This window comes from Babylonia areolata, chromosome 16 (genome assembly GCF_041734735.1).
Source record: "Babylonia areolata isolate BAREFJ2019XMU chromosome 16, ASM4173473v1, whole genome shotgun sequence".
NCBI lineage: Eukaryota > Metazoa > Mollusca > Gastropoda > Neogastropoda > Buccinidae > Babylonia > Babylonia areolata.
Genome location: NC_134891.1, coordinates 14,077,398 through 14,094,933, shown reverse-complemented (window position 1 = coordinate 14,094,933; position 17,536 = coordinate 14,077,398). Strand labels below are relative to the sequence as shown.

At 41.9% G+C, this 17,536-nt stretch overlaps 1 protein-coding gene across 1 annotated transcript in view; it reads right to left on the bottom strand.

Moving 5' to 3' along the window:
* LOC143290764 (uncharacterized) overlaps positions 1-17,536 on the bottom strand; it is a 107,971-nt gene that overhangs the window by 16,981 nt on the left and 73,454 nt on the right. Inside the window, exons 4-5 of the mRNA XM_076600275.1 lie at positions 13,107-13,209; positions 5,124-5,138 (exon numbers count right to left, since the gene is read on the bottom strand). Of these exons, the coding sequence (XP_076456390.1) occupies positions 5,124-5,138; positions 13,107-13,209 (118 nt within the window). The remainder of the gene's footprint in view (positions 1-5,123; positions 5,139-13,106; positions 13,210-17,536) is intronic.

The window sequence follows — 17,536 nt, the reverse complement described above, 5'->3', positions numbered from 1 at the left end:
AGTGGTTTCCAGACGAACCAGATGGTCAACGGTAGAACGATGCTTGCGGAAACCCCACTGTTCTTTCGCCAGAAGGCCATCGGTCTCTAGTTTCCACATCAGTCTACCGTTGACCATCTTCTCCATCAGTTTGCAGATGCAGCTGGTCAGTGCTATTGGGCAGTAGTTGGAGGGGTTCGAGGGGTCTTTTCCCGGTTTTGGCACCGGGATTATGAGGGCTTTCTGCCAGGAGGGTGGAAAAAAGCCTGTGATCCAGATGTAGTTGTAAACTTTGAGCAGGGTGTCCAGACAGGTTTCGGGAACATGTTTTAAGAGTTTATAATGGACCTCGTCCATTCCTGGACAGGAATCCATGCAGGTCTGAAGGTCAGATTTAAGTTCATTCATAGTGAAAGGAAGGTTGTAACTCTCAGTGTTGTCGAAAGACAAGTTACAGGGTGTTTTTTTCTGTCAGGCTTTTGGTTTTGAGAAACCGAGCAGATTTGTTAGCAGATCTCGAGTTCTGTTCAATTGTGGAGGCAAGCAAATTGGCAACTGCTTTCTTCTCTGTGACCATAGCGTCTGAAAGTCTGAGGTGATGGAAAGTTGGGCAGACGTTTTTGCCCTTAATTTTTTTTAAAACCCTCCACACTTTCTTCTTGGGTGTGTTGGAGGTTAAGGAAGAGCAAAAATCTCTCCATGACTTTCTCTGGCTCTTTTTAAAAACATACCTGGCTTTCGCCGTCAGCTGTTGATGGGTTCGAATGCTATCGGTTTCCGGTCTCCGAAAGACGCGTCGCTGCGCTCTCTTCCGAGACTTACGGGCCTCCCGACATTCCGCGTTGAACCAGGGCGTTCTTGGCATCTCAGGCTTGGAGGTAGACGATGGGACTGCTGCTTTGGCGCAATCTAAAACGATCCGAGTCAGAGTGTCAGCAGGGTCCTTGCTTTTTAATACTGTTTCTTCCTGCAGCTCCGCTCTTATCTTCATGGTAAAAATTCCCTAGTCGGCTTTGTCATAGTTCAGGCGGTCAGGCAGAGAGTCACCTTCTCCATCTGTGGGGCGGAGGACGACAGGAAAGTGGTAACTCCCGTGCAGATCGTCGTGCACTTTCCACTTGTAGTCCAGGACCAACGATGGATCGCAGACCGACAGATCTAAACACGAGAGCTTTCCAGAGGGCAGATGAAGGTAAGTGGGAGACTTGTCGTCAAGACAGCACAAGTCCATATCGGAAAGAAGGTTTTCCAAGAGAAGACCTCAGGCTGATGTCATCTCACTTCCCCTGAGCGGGGAGTGTCCATTGAAGTCGCCCAACAGTAGAAACGGTCGTGGGAGCTGGTCGACCAGGTTCATGAGGTCCTGCCTCAGAACACGGATGGAAGAAGGAAGGTACAGAGAGCAGACAGTGATGGTTTTCTCAAGTGTGACTCTGACTGCCACCGCCTGTAAAGGGGTGCTTAAAGGAACTGTACTGTATAAAAGGGACTTGCGTATAAAAAGAGCGACACTTCCCGTCAATCCCTCTTGATTTGGTTGAGCGGGTTTAAAAATGGAGTTAAAACCAGAGAGAGATAAAACCTTACCATCTCTTTGCAGAGTCTCCTGCAGCACCAGCACTGAAGGTTTCAAAGCACGACAAAGCAAGTGAAGTTCCTGGAAATTGGCGTAGAACCCCCGGATGTTCCAGTGGATCACTGCCATTAAAAAGGTTAAAAATAATAAAGCAGCAGCCTATTCCATCGCTAGCCCCTGCTCCTCTGCTTGCGGTGGCTCAAGGTCGGCCAAGATCGAGTACCTATTTTTGGAATTTAATTTTTCCGATTCCGACCAAGCCGGAATATCCACCACCTTGGCTCTTCCTGATCCCACCAAGGCCGCAACCCTCCCCTCCTTGAGTTTTGGAGGTACGGGGGGTTTCTGGCCACTCCCACCAGCCCGAGGGCCAGGCAGACGAGAGGCGGGGCGAGGGGGGCCAGGGGGTGGGGGGGGGACGGGAGGCAGACAACATGCCTCCGCCCGAGGCTTTCCGCTCCCGCCCAGCAGCCCCTGAGGACCGCCGTACAGGATGGGAAGGGGTGGACACGGCGCCTCCACCCAAGGCCAACGGTTCTATTAAGGTAGTTACGTCGTCCGTCTGCGTCCCTGTGGACGTCGTCTGGACCGCGACGTCCACCATCCTGGGTCTGATGACAGAGGCGTAAGACGCCTTAGTCAACGCGGCCTCCACTTGTTTTCTTGCCTCAAAGAATGATATTTTCTTCTCCGTCTTTACCTTCTGGATTTCCTTTTCTTTTCTCCAGGCGGGGCAGTCTTTTGATGAGGACAGGTGGCCGCCTCCGCAGTTCGCACAACAGGCTGGACTGACGCATTCGCCCTGGTGCGCCGCCTTTGAACAGGTGCCACACACCTCTTCCTCCTTGCATCGGTCCCGCACGTGTCCGAATTTCTGGCATTTGAAACACCTTAGAGGGGACGGCACGTACAGGCTTACATTCACCATCAGGTATCCGACTCGTATGTCCTTGGGGACATTCGGGCAGCAGAAGGTGAGGAAAACTGTATTGGTCGGGACTCTGTCCGACCCCTTCTTTACTGTCACCCTGTAAACATCAGTCACTCCCTGAGAGGACAGCTCGCTCTTGATCTCTGCTTAAGACACTCCTCTCAACTCCGGGCATCTGATGACCCCCTTTGAACAGTTCAGACCCTTGTGAGGGGAAACCCTCACCGCCCTATCCACAAAAGTGGTCGCCTTGAGCAGAAGCTGTGTCTGCCTTTTAGACTCTGTCTCCACCAAAAATGCTCCGCTCCTCAGCCTCTTGATAGATTTCAGTGATCCCGCCAGACACTGGAAGCCCTTCTGGATAGCGAAGGGGCTGAGAGCCGACAAGGGCTTGTCGTCATCAGTGCCCTCCACCACAAGCCACGACGGCCAAAATCCAGAGATCTCACCGACCTCCGAATGAGAGTCCGAGTCGTCTGTTCCTGGTCTCCTTCTTTTGCCAAGTTTAGGGGGGTGTATTTGTTTGGAATTCATGTTTTTTAATAATTGTATATTCATCCCTCCCTTACCCACCCACCATGGGGTCCAACTTTGGGGCAAGGGTCAAGGGAACACCAGCTTGACCCCTTCCAGGTTTCGGGAGGGATATACGACTAACAGCTTAGCTCCAACGTGTTCCCCCCCGATCATGCCCAGCTCCCGGGGACAGAGAACCGAGCACTACGGGGGTTATCCTCACTAGCCTCCAAACTGCCAGTCTTGACCCAGCCCCACGAAGGGGTAGCTGATTGACACACACGGGCCAATGTGTGCCGCCTGTCTTAGGAGAGGTCCGAGCCAAAGGGATGTGTTGAGAACAGCGTGCTCTCTCAATCCCCAGGATCTCATTCCCCTCCATCACAGGTCGCGCCGCACGGCAAACACAGCAGGCCTGAAGAAGGCCACAGAGAAAAAAGAATGTGGAAAAGAAGGCTTGATGGGGAGCTGAGGACAGAAAAGAGGCGGTAAAAAGAAGAATAGAGAATAGCGAAAAGGACAGTGGGTCACGTTTAGTTTGGGCCTCACTCACGACCTGTTCGGCATGGGAAGCCCTATCAGGGGCATCAGTATGAAAACCACCACTTATTCAGCCCGAACAGCTACAATGGCTATGTAGGCTGTCAATTAAGACCTGGGACCAGAGCAGTAAACCCCCAGAAGCACTGATGCCCCCGCCGACATAGCTCGCTCGATCACTGGCCACAAAGCCTCCCGACCACGACAAGGTAGTGACCCCCCCCCCCCCCGGGAGGGGGTCAAGAGAACACCAGCTTGACCCCCCTCCAGGTTTCGGGAGGACACCTGAAAATGTGTTTAGCAATCTTGTTACAATCTATCAAAGTCAAGAAGATGAAAACAGATAACTGGTTTGAACTTTGACAATTCATGATAACATATAACTGAAAGGAGATGGAGGCTGCTAAATTTCATTTGAAGAAAGATTTGTGCAGAGGTAAAAACAGTCATACACATAAGCCCACTCATTAGTGAACCACAGCTCAAGGGAATCACAGCCCACGAACAAAGAAGAAGATTATGTTAATGTCCCTGAACGACCATCAAAAAGCAACAAATCTGAATTTCAGACCACAACTTGTCAGTTAATTCGAAGACGCACTACAAAAGTGCATATCGTGATGATTTTTAAGTGTAAAAAAAAGTGGTCAACTTCCACCATTACTTCAAAAGAAAGAAAAAAGATGTGAAGAAGACAGGAAATTCCTGAAACTTTGACAGATCTATATTATGATCGTAAAACAATAATATACCGATCTGTAGGGGCTGCTTATGACAGAATTGCCCCATTTCCAATTCACAACTTTTGAACTAACAAACACTCACTTCTGATGGTGAGCAAAAACAGAATTTGGATCGTTATGTACTGGTACACACCAATTCCCATCTACCCCAAGCCCCCTCCACCATCAGTTTTCTGTTTTGTTGTGGTACAGCAGGAATCCCATGTTAGCCATGAAAGCTTTGTCTCTTGCTCTATTATCAATCATCATTTGTTAAGTTTGACAACAATTTTCTTCCACATCCACCATACCTTAATCATTGAAAAAAAAATTCCCATATCATCATTGGTAATCTACTTGATTACATTTTTATTTCATATCCATCACACTTTAATCATTGACTTGTTTATAAAATATCAAGGGAACCATTTGATGCACGCAGGGGTACACAGTGATAAATTCCTAAGGTTAAAATGCTTATCTTCTCCCCACCTCCCTGTTTGCAACAAATCAGTGCTATAAAAGTTCTGTGGATTCAAATCCCTTCCATTCATTTAAACACAATCATTTGGGAGAAAAAAGAAGAAAGGAGAAGCATTTCATACATCAGTGTCCACATATCAGTTAAACTGAATACCAAGCTTTTAAAAAATCATTCACAATTTGATGCCTTTTACTAGAGTAATTGATAAAAGAAAACCAATTACAATACATGAAACAATGTAAAAAACATGCAAGTCAAAGAGGGATGAAAGTCCTATACTTGAACAAAAAGCCAACCCAGAACAGCCAGCTAATAAAAAAAAGAAGTAAAATTCATTTCATAATTATTAATAAATCAAGAACAATAAAAGTTTACCTTTTGGTGTTCAAACTGTTGCCAGCCATGTCAAACACAATATTAAGAAAGGGTTAGAAATACCAATCATCACTCGTTAGCAACTGAGGAAGAAGAGAAAAAGGAAGAAGAAATAATAAATTCTGTAAAGAAGATTAAAGGATTATGAGAAATATAGCATAATGAAAAAAATATTTATACAGCATGATACTAGATACTAAATACAAACGAACGGCAAAACTAGCGGCTAAAATAGTACTAAGATGCCTCTACCAGACCTGTTGTCTGCTCAGCCAATCAGTGCAATTCAAAGCCCTTTGCATTCAATAGCCATTCAGTGGCCAACAAGTAATAAGCAATGAGAACCACAGCAACAGCAGCTGCAAAGGAAGGGTGGGCATTTGAGTTTGAGATTTAAGTAGACACTGTACGTATATTTAACAAAATGGAGTATAATACAAACTCTCTAATTTGATTCATAATTATACTGTAGCATCAAATGAAACCTGTGTGAAAGGATGGCAACATTTCCATGAAACAAAAGATCAGACTCCTGCGTACACTGGTGTATTCCATCTTCCTGTATGCATGCAAGACATGGACTCTCGCAGCGGATTTCAAAAGATGAATTCAAGCCATGGAAATGAGGTGTTGTCACAAGATACTACACATCAGGTACACTGATAACATCACCAATGAACAAGTGCAACAAGCCATAAATGAAGATCTGCTGACATCAGTCAAGCCTTTCACTTCCGACCACAGACATGTATGCACAGTTTAGGGGTAAGTGCATCATCAACCATCAAGCCACTCATTTGAATACGCTTACTTCCTTGCAAATGGCAACTGCCTTGATGCGTGTTCGAAGCAATATCTCAGCAAGTTTTGGCTCGATTTTGATGTATTTTTCACGTTTTGTAAAGCGAAAAGATGTTGAATGTGTTAACATGGCTGCCAGGACCTATGGTACAGAAGAGGTAGCTCAAATTTTGACTGATTTTTTGCACGACACTGACAATAGCAACTAAGAAAATGTGACAGAAAATTAAAGTAATGTTGTTGTTGATCAACTGAAGTTATTCTGGATAACCTGATGATGATTACATGCTACAAGATCAACAGGATGGGGGTGGAGTCATGTTAGAAATATAGAAAAAGCCCAATATTTTAGATTGAAACCTTCACTTTGGGGTTTTTCATTACTATGAAATCCTCGAGATGAAAGCTTTAAGCCAAAATTTGTTTACAGTGAGCTCTTGTGTTGTAATATTGTTGTCTGATAGTGTTTGTGGGTATGTGAGTGTTTTGGTGGGAGGCTGTGTGTGTGGCTGTATGTGAATGCTCAGGTAAAGTGTTTATGTTTAAAGCAACAAGAGAGTGGAGGAAACAATATAACTACACTTGGTTTTTGTGTCTAATTTGCTAATATTTTAGCACCAGTTCCACCCATAAAATAAACAAACTTGAATTTCCTTCTTTTTTTCTAGAATATTTTGTGTGTTTTTTGTTCTAAAAATCTGAGTTATCATCGCCTGATTGGGAATTATCTCATTTTGTCAACATCAAATGTATGATAACTATATCCTACATTCATTTTCCTTCAAGAAAACATACACTTTGACATATTTTGGGGCTTTTTGTTTTCTTCTTTTTTTGTTAGTGTTTTTCTTTAGGTTGGTGATTATTTTGCAAAAATCACAAATAATTCCGAAAGTGAAAGGTTCAGAAAAGTTAACTATGCTGATATGGCCTTGTAACAAGATCAAATGGCGTCTCTAAAACAATCCTTACAGAAACTGTTGAGGGAGGGAGGTTGAGGGAAAGACAAAAAAAACCCCGATGGACTGACAGAGTGGAAATGAAAACCATTTGACACATAACTGACAGACCTGGAGGAATCTGGTGAATAGTTCTTCCGAGCAGCAGCCCGATCACTCTTCACAGAATGAAACGAAAAGACTGTACCATGTCAAAATGGTGCAGAATGAAAAGTAAAAGGAAGAGGGCATAGCCTTACTGGTTCGCATGGGGCACCCTAAAAACAGTAACAGCTGTGATAGCCACAAAAAAGTAAATCCACTTGGAGCCATGAGCCATGGTCATACAGAAATCCTTGAGACAGAAATTGATGAAGGTTGCCTCAAGAACAGTACTGAAATGCTGCAAAGTGGCAAATAGCCTGCATTTCATGGGCTCTGAGAATCAAGCAGCTAATGTCTCTTGGCCCTGATAGCAGGCTTTCAGAATGACCTTAGTGACCCAATAAAAAATGGTGCCAGCTGCAATGTCTGTCTTGTAGTTCTCATTAATTGCAATGAGAGGAGGTCTGAGAGGAATATCTGCCATGAGATCAATCCCAGAAGTATCTCAGACACCTGACTGGACACAGATGCCGAACTTCATGCCCTTGGATAAGAAGTCAGACATGAGTCTAATCCTCAGAGAGGAGGAGGTTACCTCTGGGTCTTGGTTCTTTGCCAGAAACACCAGAAGAAAATGGAGTGAGATGGAATCATCCCTGTGGAAGGCTGTATCCTGAGAGAACTCACTCAGATAATGTATCTCACTTTTACATTAGCCAGTAGCAAGCAAGAGAAAGATAGTAGTTTGAGAATGAGCACATCACAGGGAATAGAACCCAAGGACTTGAACAGTCCTTTCCAACTGAAATCCACAAGGAGGAACAAGTCCAACAGGGGAACGTTCCTGGGGTTTTGTGACTCCCTGAGTTCAGCCCCTTTGTAGACTTCTCTGAGAAGAGAGTCCACTTCAATTGGAGAACCACCCAGCTGCCTTATTGTGATGCAGGAAGCCCGTCGGTAACCTCAAACCAAACTAGCTGAGAATTTAGCCCCATGGAGCAGTGAGCCATGAAGTTGGCCAGCTGTATGTTAGAATGACAAGGAGGTGGGATCTTTTGTTCCATACACCAATTATGCCCGTTTGCACCAGCAGCAATCGAAGACTCAGTACCAGACCTCACTGGACCTGCGACCAAAGACTTAGGGTTTTAGGAGGTGCCTCTACCAGAATGGGTTACTAGTACTGAGGATGTCTGAAGGGCAGTGGTTTTACATCTGGCGGGGCAACACAGACTGCACAGCAACTACAAATGCAAGTGAAGTACTTGCAGGTTCAAATGGAGAATCCCTGAACAGGGCTGTCTAAGAAGATCTGGTGATGGAACAAGAGTGACAGCCAACAGATCTTGGTTCCACGTTTGAGTCAGACACTTAAGCATGATCAGGATGAACTGTACCACCTTAGACAGGACTGTAAAGAGAGGAAAATGATCAGGTTGCTCCAGTCAAGAGACAGAACATCCACTACCCAGGCTTCTGGATCTGAGACCAGCAAGACTTAGACTGGGAGTCTCTTGTTGAACTTTGTCATAAAGAAGTATATTATCAGTCAGAACCACAGTTCCCACACCCCTTTTAAGGGTGACCTTGTCAAGGGTCCATTCTATCTGAAGGACACTCTTGGACCTGCTGAGGAAGTCTGCCATGATGTTGGCTTTGCCTGTTATGTGTCTGAGTGTGATACCCTAGTTGTGGCACCAACGGAGGAGGGCTTCAGCCTGCAGGAAGAGGTTTACCTAGTGCCCCTGCCCCTCCTTTGATCACATGCAACTGTCATTTGCCCATAACAACCGGACAGTCTTGCTGGCGGCCATCTCTGAGAACAGAAGAGTCCTGCAAACTGCTTTGAGTTTCAGAACACTGATGTGCCACTGAAACTCCTCCGAGGACAAAGGCCCCAGTACATGGAGTGTGTCCATGTGTGCTCCCCAAGTCATAGTGAATGCATCTGTGAAGAGCCACCCATTGAGTGAGGGGATGTCAAAAATCTTATCCCAAAGAAATTGAATGACTTAGGGAGTGAACGTACTTCTCTTTGTTCACAGCCAACCCCAGCTGAGATCCTACATCCAGGAAGTTCCATTCTCACAGTCTTGGATTGGGCCAAGATCAGCCAGTCATCCCAGTAAATACAGAGGCAAATTGACTGGCCAAGGACACCAGTACCCTCACTAACTTGGTGAAGGGGATATTAGGATTAGACACCATCCTCCAGAATGATTAGACTCTGTCCTCCAGAATGACAAACAGGCAGCCATAAAATCCCAGGCCAGTCTCTGTGAGTTCTGCAATATCACACTTGAGCAGTAAAGGGCGATCTCCATCTCTACATGTGTTCCTGCCCCTCTGTTCTGGGCGCACAAGGAAAAGGAGAGGGTCTTAGAGGAGGACAGGCTTCTGCCCATGACATCACATATCCTGATTCTAGCACTGACACAATCCATTTGCTAAACTCCATGCTGCACCACTAATAAGCATGCCTGGAGAGGCTCCCTGCTTGCAGGGGTTATGCAACTGGAGGTGCTGAATCAGGGCAAAGTCACTGGGAGTGCTGCATTTTGACCTGGGCTCCTAAAGGTGTGCCCAGCAGAGGGGATGGGGATGAACTGTTGCTCTTGCTTAGGCTGGGTTGCACTTGGAGGATCCCAGGGTGGAGACCTCTAAGTTGGCAGACTAGAATGACCTTTGGAGATGTGGGCCAACCAGGAGGCAGGCTTCCTGTTTGTCTCAGCCCTATGGCTGACAAACTGGGGGGCATGTGGCCCAAAGAGGAAGTGCAAATGCACCAGGATGGACTTCCTGTGGGATGTTAGACTGGCTGAGGACTGCAGCCCTTCTAGCCAACACAGAATTGAAGTGCGGGCAAGTAGCCACATTCACCTCCACTGTCAGGCCCAATGCCACATTATTGCCAAAGATTCAGGCAAGAGTCACTAAAGAGGCCCTATGACTTGGCGGGAGGAGAGTGTGCCAGTGTGCTGAAGGCATTTCTCCCACAGCTGGTTGGCCCTGAGGAAAAAGACATCAAAGAAAATACAAAAGAGAAGGAAGGGGGCAAAATGGTTAAGACACTCACCTGCTAATACAGAGAGTCTGTGAGGGTCTAGGTTCCAATCTCGCTCTCATCCTTTCTCTTAAGTTTGACTGGAAAATCAAACTGAGCATCTAGTCACTTGGATGAGACGATAAACAGAGGTCCCAAGTGCAACACATACTTGGTGCACTGAAAAAGAACCCATGGCAACCAGAGTGTTGTCCTCTGGCAAAATTCTGTCGAAGAAATCCACTCTGATAGGTACACAAATATATATGCATGCACTCAAGGCCTGACAAAGTGCTTTGTTATGCTGCTGGTCAGGCATTTGCCCAGCAGATGTGGTGTAGCATATCTGGATTTGTCCCAGTGCGATGCCTCCCTGAGAAACTCCAACTGAAACTCTGAAGGAGAAGTTGGCTGACTGCGTTGTGGTTCAAGCACAAGATTCCACCTCCCAATAAGTTGGGGGGTCTGGGGTGTATAAAGATCAGGTACATTTTTTTTCTAGGAATCCTTCAGATGTTTTCCTGGGGAAAGCTCCAGGGCCTAAGAACAAATTACAGGGGAAGAATAGACAGGGCACCCTTCACTGAGCAGGTAGGCTTATTCAGCCACTCCTGTGCCAGCTCTGGGACATTGAGATGATATAACCCAGAAGACAGATACAATTTGCTGGAACGACGGGAACAGGTCAAGATCTTCCACCTGAGGACTGGACACAACCGCCTGCTCCACCACATGCACACAAAATTTGGGACTGGACAGAGTGGAGAGTGCCCTTGTGGTGAGGGACCAATGACAACCATCCACATCCTTCAAGACTGTAGGACGCATGGAGCATCCAGGAGGAAGTACTGGCCAACACCAACAGCAGTGGAAGCCAAACTGTACGGCACCCTGGAGGAGCTGCGACGGATGGCAGCCTTCATCGAGGACACCAGGCTGCTCATCTAATGGGAGGCGAACGAGGAAGAAGAAGAAGATAAGTAGTGTGATAGAATTGAATGTTAGTACTGCTGTAAACAATGTAAAAGAAAGCCACAGAAAACAAAGAATGAAAATTTATTTAAATGTTGTGAAAAGGCTGAGGTGATACAGAGCTTAAACATTGGAATTGTAAAGTTAACCTTTGGCCAAAGAAATGGGTATTCAGTGCTAAAGGCAGCAAATTGTATTGGTTGGTTGAGACCTGGCAGAGGCAACTTACTACTGCAATAGCCACGCAATCTTGCCAACAGAGCAAATGCACAGCACTAGTTGTACCAGTCTGACATGGTACAGTTTATAACAACAAACATTTAAGTTCTGTTCATAAAATCGTTGGGTTAAAATACTTTTATGAATGCAACTTATATTGGTGCCTGCCTTTATACAGATCTTTAATACATTTTTTAGATTTAATTCTAAAATAAATGTAATAACAATAATGACACCAATACTACTACTACTACAACTACTAATAGATTATATAGAGCGACAAACTATGCACACACATCATTCACATAAAAAATACACAACAATGTTGATCATTTGTCTTTAAACTCCCAAGGAGGGACAGATGGCACAGGTACACAAGGTGCCATATCAGGTCAATTAATGCTTGATGAATTGAAAATACCTGAAACATGTTGAATGAAATAGCTTGGAAATTTGACTTTTTGTGTGCATTTTTTTCAGTCTATATCATTTTTGGCTGTGAGTTAATGAAGCCTTATTCATATGAAAGTGTGTCATCTTCAATCACTGGAAACATTGATGCTTTTGACCTTTTACATTTATAGTTGTATTTTTGTATTTTGTGTTGTTGTTTTTTTCTTTTTTGTCACAACAGATTTCTCTGTGTGAAATTCAGGCTGCTCTCCCCAGGGAGAGCGCGTCACTACACTAAGAACGCCACCCATTTTGGGGGTATTTTTTCCTGTGTGCAGTTTTATTTGTTTTTCCTATCAAGTGGATTTTTCTACAGAACTTTGACAGGAACAGCCCTTTTGTTGCCGTGGTTTCTTTTATGTGCGTTAAATGCATACTGCACATGGGACCTCGGTTTATCGTCTCATCCAAATGATTAGCGTCCAGATCACCACTCAAGGTCTAGTACAGGGATAGAAAATAAAGGCGGCTGAGCCATGATTTGAACCTGTGCGCTCAGATTCTCTCGCTTCCTAGGCGGACGCATTACCTCTAGGCCATCACTCCACATTATCAGTTGTTTTTCTTGTTATATTAATTACTTCCATTTTATGAAGTCTCTTATGTAATTTCCTTTAATTGTACTTCTGTTAATTTCAAACATTCAGATTTTATTCCACCCTCCATCTACCTGATTTTCCCCAACTCATCATACAACTCCCCATCCTACTTTTTAAAAATTCTTTTAATATAAACATTCAAATTGTGAAAATTGATAATTTAACTTGACGTCAACAATCACAACTATACATGTGTGATGGGATCTTAAACAGAACTCCTTGCTTCCTAAATCAAAAGCCACATAAATGGTGAACTTAATTTTATTTAAGCTTTCAAATAACGAAGCTGACTTGAATAAAGGTTAATGCTGACAGAAGCAAACTGGACCCATCCAGCAAAAATATCATATCCAGAGATATAAAGTTAAATCATCTTGTGTTCTGTACACTGACTGTATTTTAACTGATTTTGGAAACACTTTTACAATAAATCCATGAACTACTTTAATCTGGAAAATCAATCCAAAAATAGAATAGAACAGAATATGTCTGTATTACCAAGTGTACTGGGGTCATAAGGAATACTGGATGGGGGGGGGGATGCGGGGGGGGAGGGAAGGGGGTTGCAGGGGGAAGGGGGGGGGATAGTACACAGAGGTACAAACATAAATCGAAAATCATACACAAACAAAATTTATTTTTAACAATTTTTTGCAAGACTAGAAATTTATAAATTGATCCGAATGGACATAAAAAGGCATGTTAAGTTTACAGACAATTTAAAAACAAAGGAAAAATGGAAACTTTTTCAAATTTTACTGCCCTACTTACAGACACTGCCCTACTTACAGATACCATCACCAATCTGTTGGTTTTTCCCCCCCCATCCTGTATCATGCAAAAAGGGGCTAACCTTGACAGAACATGGTTCAGATCATGGTCAGGCCTCATGTCTGCCATCCCACTGGCCACATAGGAACGCAGTTGTTCTGAAGACATGTTAGCTGTCTTGGCAGCTGGAACAAAAACATTTAGAAAAATGCACACACACCCCCCCCCCAACCCCTCATCCCGACCACCACACACACACATTATCATCCACACAAGAGTTGTTAAAACTGTTCCCATTATCATCACCACTGCTATCACAGGTATAAAAGAAAAACATCCTACACTATCTGCCGCAATAATTCTCAACAGCTATCAGCTCTACCATAAAGTCAATGAAGGAGAACAAATGAATAGTAGCGTGAAAATATAACTTTACCTGCCAAAAAAACAACAACAACACAACTTTAAAACCACTGATCAAAACAAAATGTAAATAACCCATAATAATGAAAATCTGAAAGTGTGAAACAGACCAGTCAATTAAAAAAGATTTCAAAATAATAATTTATACTTAAGCATTTGCTAGATGCTAATAACTACTCCAAATCATGACAAATCATCTAGAAAACTGTGACCCTCAGTTAACTTCTTGATCTAATTGACTATATACAATCAATAAAAGAATAATGAAAGAAAAAGAAGGTAATTTTTCTATTTGATCAATTTCATCTGACTGTGATTGTCAAGCTGAACATGTATGTCTGTGTGCATGTGTGCATGCGCATGTGCAAGTGCATCCATACATGTGTGCCTGCATTCTATCTTTCAAAGATGTAAACTAATCACTCTATTTCTGTGGATCTTGTAATCACAACTCTAGTGTTGCACAAGAACACAGACACAGAAACACACATTCCAAATAAATACATTTAAAAAAAGAAGAAAAAAACAACAACAACAAAACCCCAAAATAAACAGACCAAGAACCTTGGCTGAATTTCAACAACTGATCTAATATCATTTAAAAGCTATAATAGACGAAGTATGTCTGTATGTGTGCGCACACACGCATACACACACACAAACACACTCATGTTTCTAATGAATGGATGAGAACTGAAAAAAAATGTGTGCCACGTTTTATAATACACTTTCTCTTCTGAGTTCTGAATCTGAAACTTAAAGCTCATTCATGTGTGTGTGTGTGTGTGTGTGTGTGTGTGTGTGTGCCCTTGTGTGTGTTTGTTGTTGTTTTTGGTTGTTTAATCTTCATTAAGGTTCTTAATTAATAACAGAAAATGACAGATCAAGGTATTATAAAACAAATGATATAAAATGCTGAAGCGTTCATCCTGACTTTATAATGAAAATATAGACATCATTTAATGCAAAACCTTTTGCTGAGTTGGAGAATTGTCTTAATGTACAAAGAACATGGAAAGATGCATTGAAGAGATTAAAATAATAAAAGAAGTAAAAACACTTACGTACTAAAGTTACCAAAGTATGGCTCCCATTACTTGTGTCAACACATTATAACATACTGCATGATGACAACAGTATGACCCAATCTTGATGGGATCAGTTTCAATTATGTTAAACTACATGGAAAATAACAGCCATGATTTATGACAAGTTCCAAGAAAACATTAGTTCTCACATATCAAAATCATTCCTGAAATGCCTATCAAGACATAAGATCTTCATAAATGTGCAGCATCAATGCAAAGGAGATGGTGAGATAGATCTTAACAAGATCTACCATCCTGTGCTGTTTGGTTTCTCTTCCTCTTGTGGTTTCTGAGAAAAAGCCAACATTAAGCTTACCACGCACATCAGATGGACACACAGACAACCAAAACACAGGGTATACATTCTCTATATCTGTAGACATGTAGGTCAAAAATACATTTACCAAAGAGGAAGGGGGCCATTCTGAGTTCAATTAACTTGCGTGCTGCATCTGGGATAAACTGGAGAACCACCTGGAGGGTACTGCATAGAGCACAGATCTCTAGTATTGGAATTGTTATGGCATCCTCTGTTATCCACTAATTATGAGAAGTGTGCCAATACCTTCTTCAGATAAGGTTAACTATTGGTTTTTTGTTTGTTGTGTTGCGTGTGTGTCAAGTCAAGTCAAGTCAAGATTTTATTTCATGATGGTAAATTGAATAAGCAACAATTGCTTTTTTACATCAAGCCATCAATGAAAATAATAATAATTAAAGAGAAGGGGAAAAAATGAAAAAAAAAAAAAAAAAATTTAGGGGGGAGAGAGAGAGAGAGAGAGAGAGAAACAAGCAGAAGAAGAGCAACAACAACAACAAAATGCATATATATATATATATATATATACAAGAATACTGTGATAAAGAAATACAAAATTGCATTTCCATTTCACACACACACACACACACACACACACACACACACACACCACTGAATACAAATTCTCGGACACAATTACACCATGCCCATCCCACCCACATGCACATGTTCCCCCAATTAGTGCAAAATCCTTGCCAACACAAGCATATACAAAACATTTCACAATTAATAGGAATATTAGACTAACAGGTCAAATTTGTATTATTGTTAATTATTTTCAATGAGGTGATTCTTCAGATTTTTCTTAAACACGTTTTTATTTACGATACTTTTCAGAGTGAGTGGGAGATTATTCCATAATTTTCCACCAGAATACAGAAAACTGGATTTGTAAAGGTTGTTTCTTGGTCTGGGTATGCAGAGCATGTGGTTGTGTCTGTGTTCATTAGTTTTAAATGTGTCTGCAATCTTTTTTGGAGCATTTCCATACATAACATTATGCATGCAAACAGCTTTGTTGAAGTACAGCCTGTTGTGAAAGGATAATATATTAAGTTGTTTATAGTCCATTGGGGTCAGAGAGTTCGGTTTCAACAATATTATTTTCAGTGCTCTTTTATACATACGGTGAATAAACTTCAAGTTTGTGAGGCTACAGCTGTCCCATACAGTTGATGCATAATCGATTACTGGCAGAATATGTGCACAGAAAAAGAGCTTTCGCGAATGAACATTAAGGATCTTTTTTATTTTTGTTAGTTGAAGTATTCTATTTGAGAGACGTTTACTTAAGCACTTCGTATGATCAGTCCAAGATAGATCTTTATCAATAATGACACCCAGAATTTTATGTGAATCTACCTCTTCAATTTTATTGACGCCTAGGAATAGTGGTTTGAAGTTATGTTTCATTTTTTGTCTTTTTTGTCGTGCACATACATACATGCACTTCGTTTTCTGAGCATTCAAGGACATGTGATTCAAGTGTGTCCAGTCATTAAGTTTCTGAATATCATCTTGGAGTTCATTAGTTAGTTTACTGGCGTCTGAATTGCTTGAATGTAAGGATGTGTCATCTGCAAACATTTCACATTTAGATTTCATATAACAAGGTAAGTCATTAACATAAGTGGAGAATAAAATTGGTCCTAAGATGGATCCCTGTGGTACTCAATGATTAATAGATGTAAAATTTGAGGTTTGATTATTTATTGCTATTAACTGCTTCCTATCAGAAAGAAAAGATTGTATAAGGTGAATATACTCTGGTGGTAATTTATAAGCTTCTAATTTACGTAGTAACAAGGAGTGATTGATTACATCAAAAGCTTTTTCAAAATCTATGAAAAGGAGACCTGTGAATTTATTTTCATTTATGTTATGTAGAAGACTGTCAGTGAGTTCTATGAGGGCTGTATGACAAGAATGATTTTTACGGAAACCAGACTGGTCTTCATGGATTAAGTCGTTGTCAAAGAGATAAGAATATAAACATTTTTGCAAATGTTTTTCAATGGGTTTAGACAGAGCAGACAAGACAGAAATTGGCCTATAGTTAGATGGATCAGAAGAATCACCTGATTTGTACAGTGGAATGACTCTAGCCTGCTTGAATTTAGAAGGAAAACATTTCTTATCGATACACAAATTATAAAGATATGTCAGAGTATCTACAATAACAGGGGAAGAAAGCTTTAATATCTGTCTATCTAACCCGTCCAAATCTCGTGTGCCAGATTGTTTTAGTTGTGATAGGCTTTGACATACATCAAAAACAGTCATTGGTTGAAGACTAAATGGAACATGAATTTTCTTTGAGTCAATATACTGTTTTAGAATACAGAGGTCATTTTCACTGGTCCTGTTGCTTGGTATATTTTTTTCAGCAATGGTTGCAAAATGATTATTTAACTGATCTGCTGTTACATCAGTGATGTTTTGTTGTCTTTTCCCCACATGTTTATTATTCAACTTGTTGATGGCTTTCCAAATTAGACGAGAATCTTTTGTATTTACTAACATTTTCTGAAAATAATTATATTTCGATTTACGTTTCATGGCGTTTACTTTATTTCTTTGTTTCTTATATTGTTCATTTGATCCATACATCTTCAAATAATCTCTATAATGAATTTCAAAGTCAATTTCTTTTGTTATCCATGGTGGTTTTGTTTCTTGTCT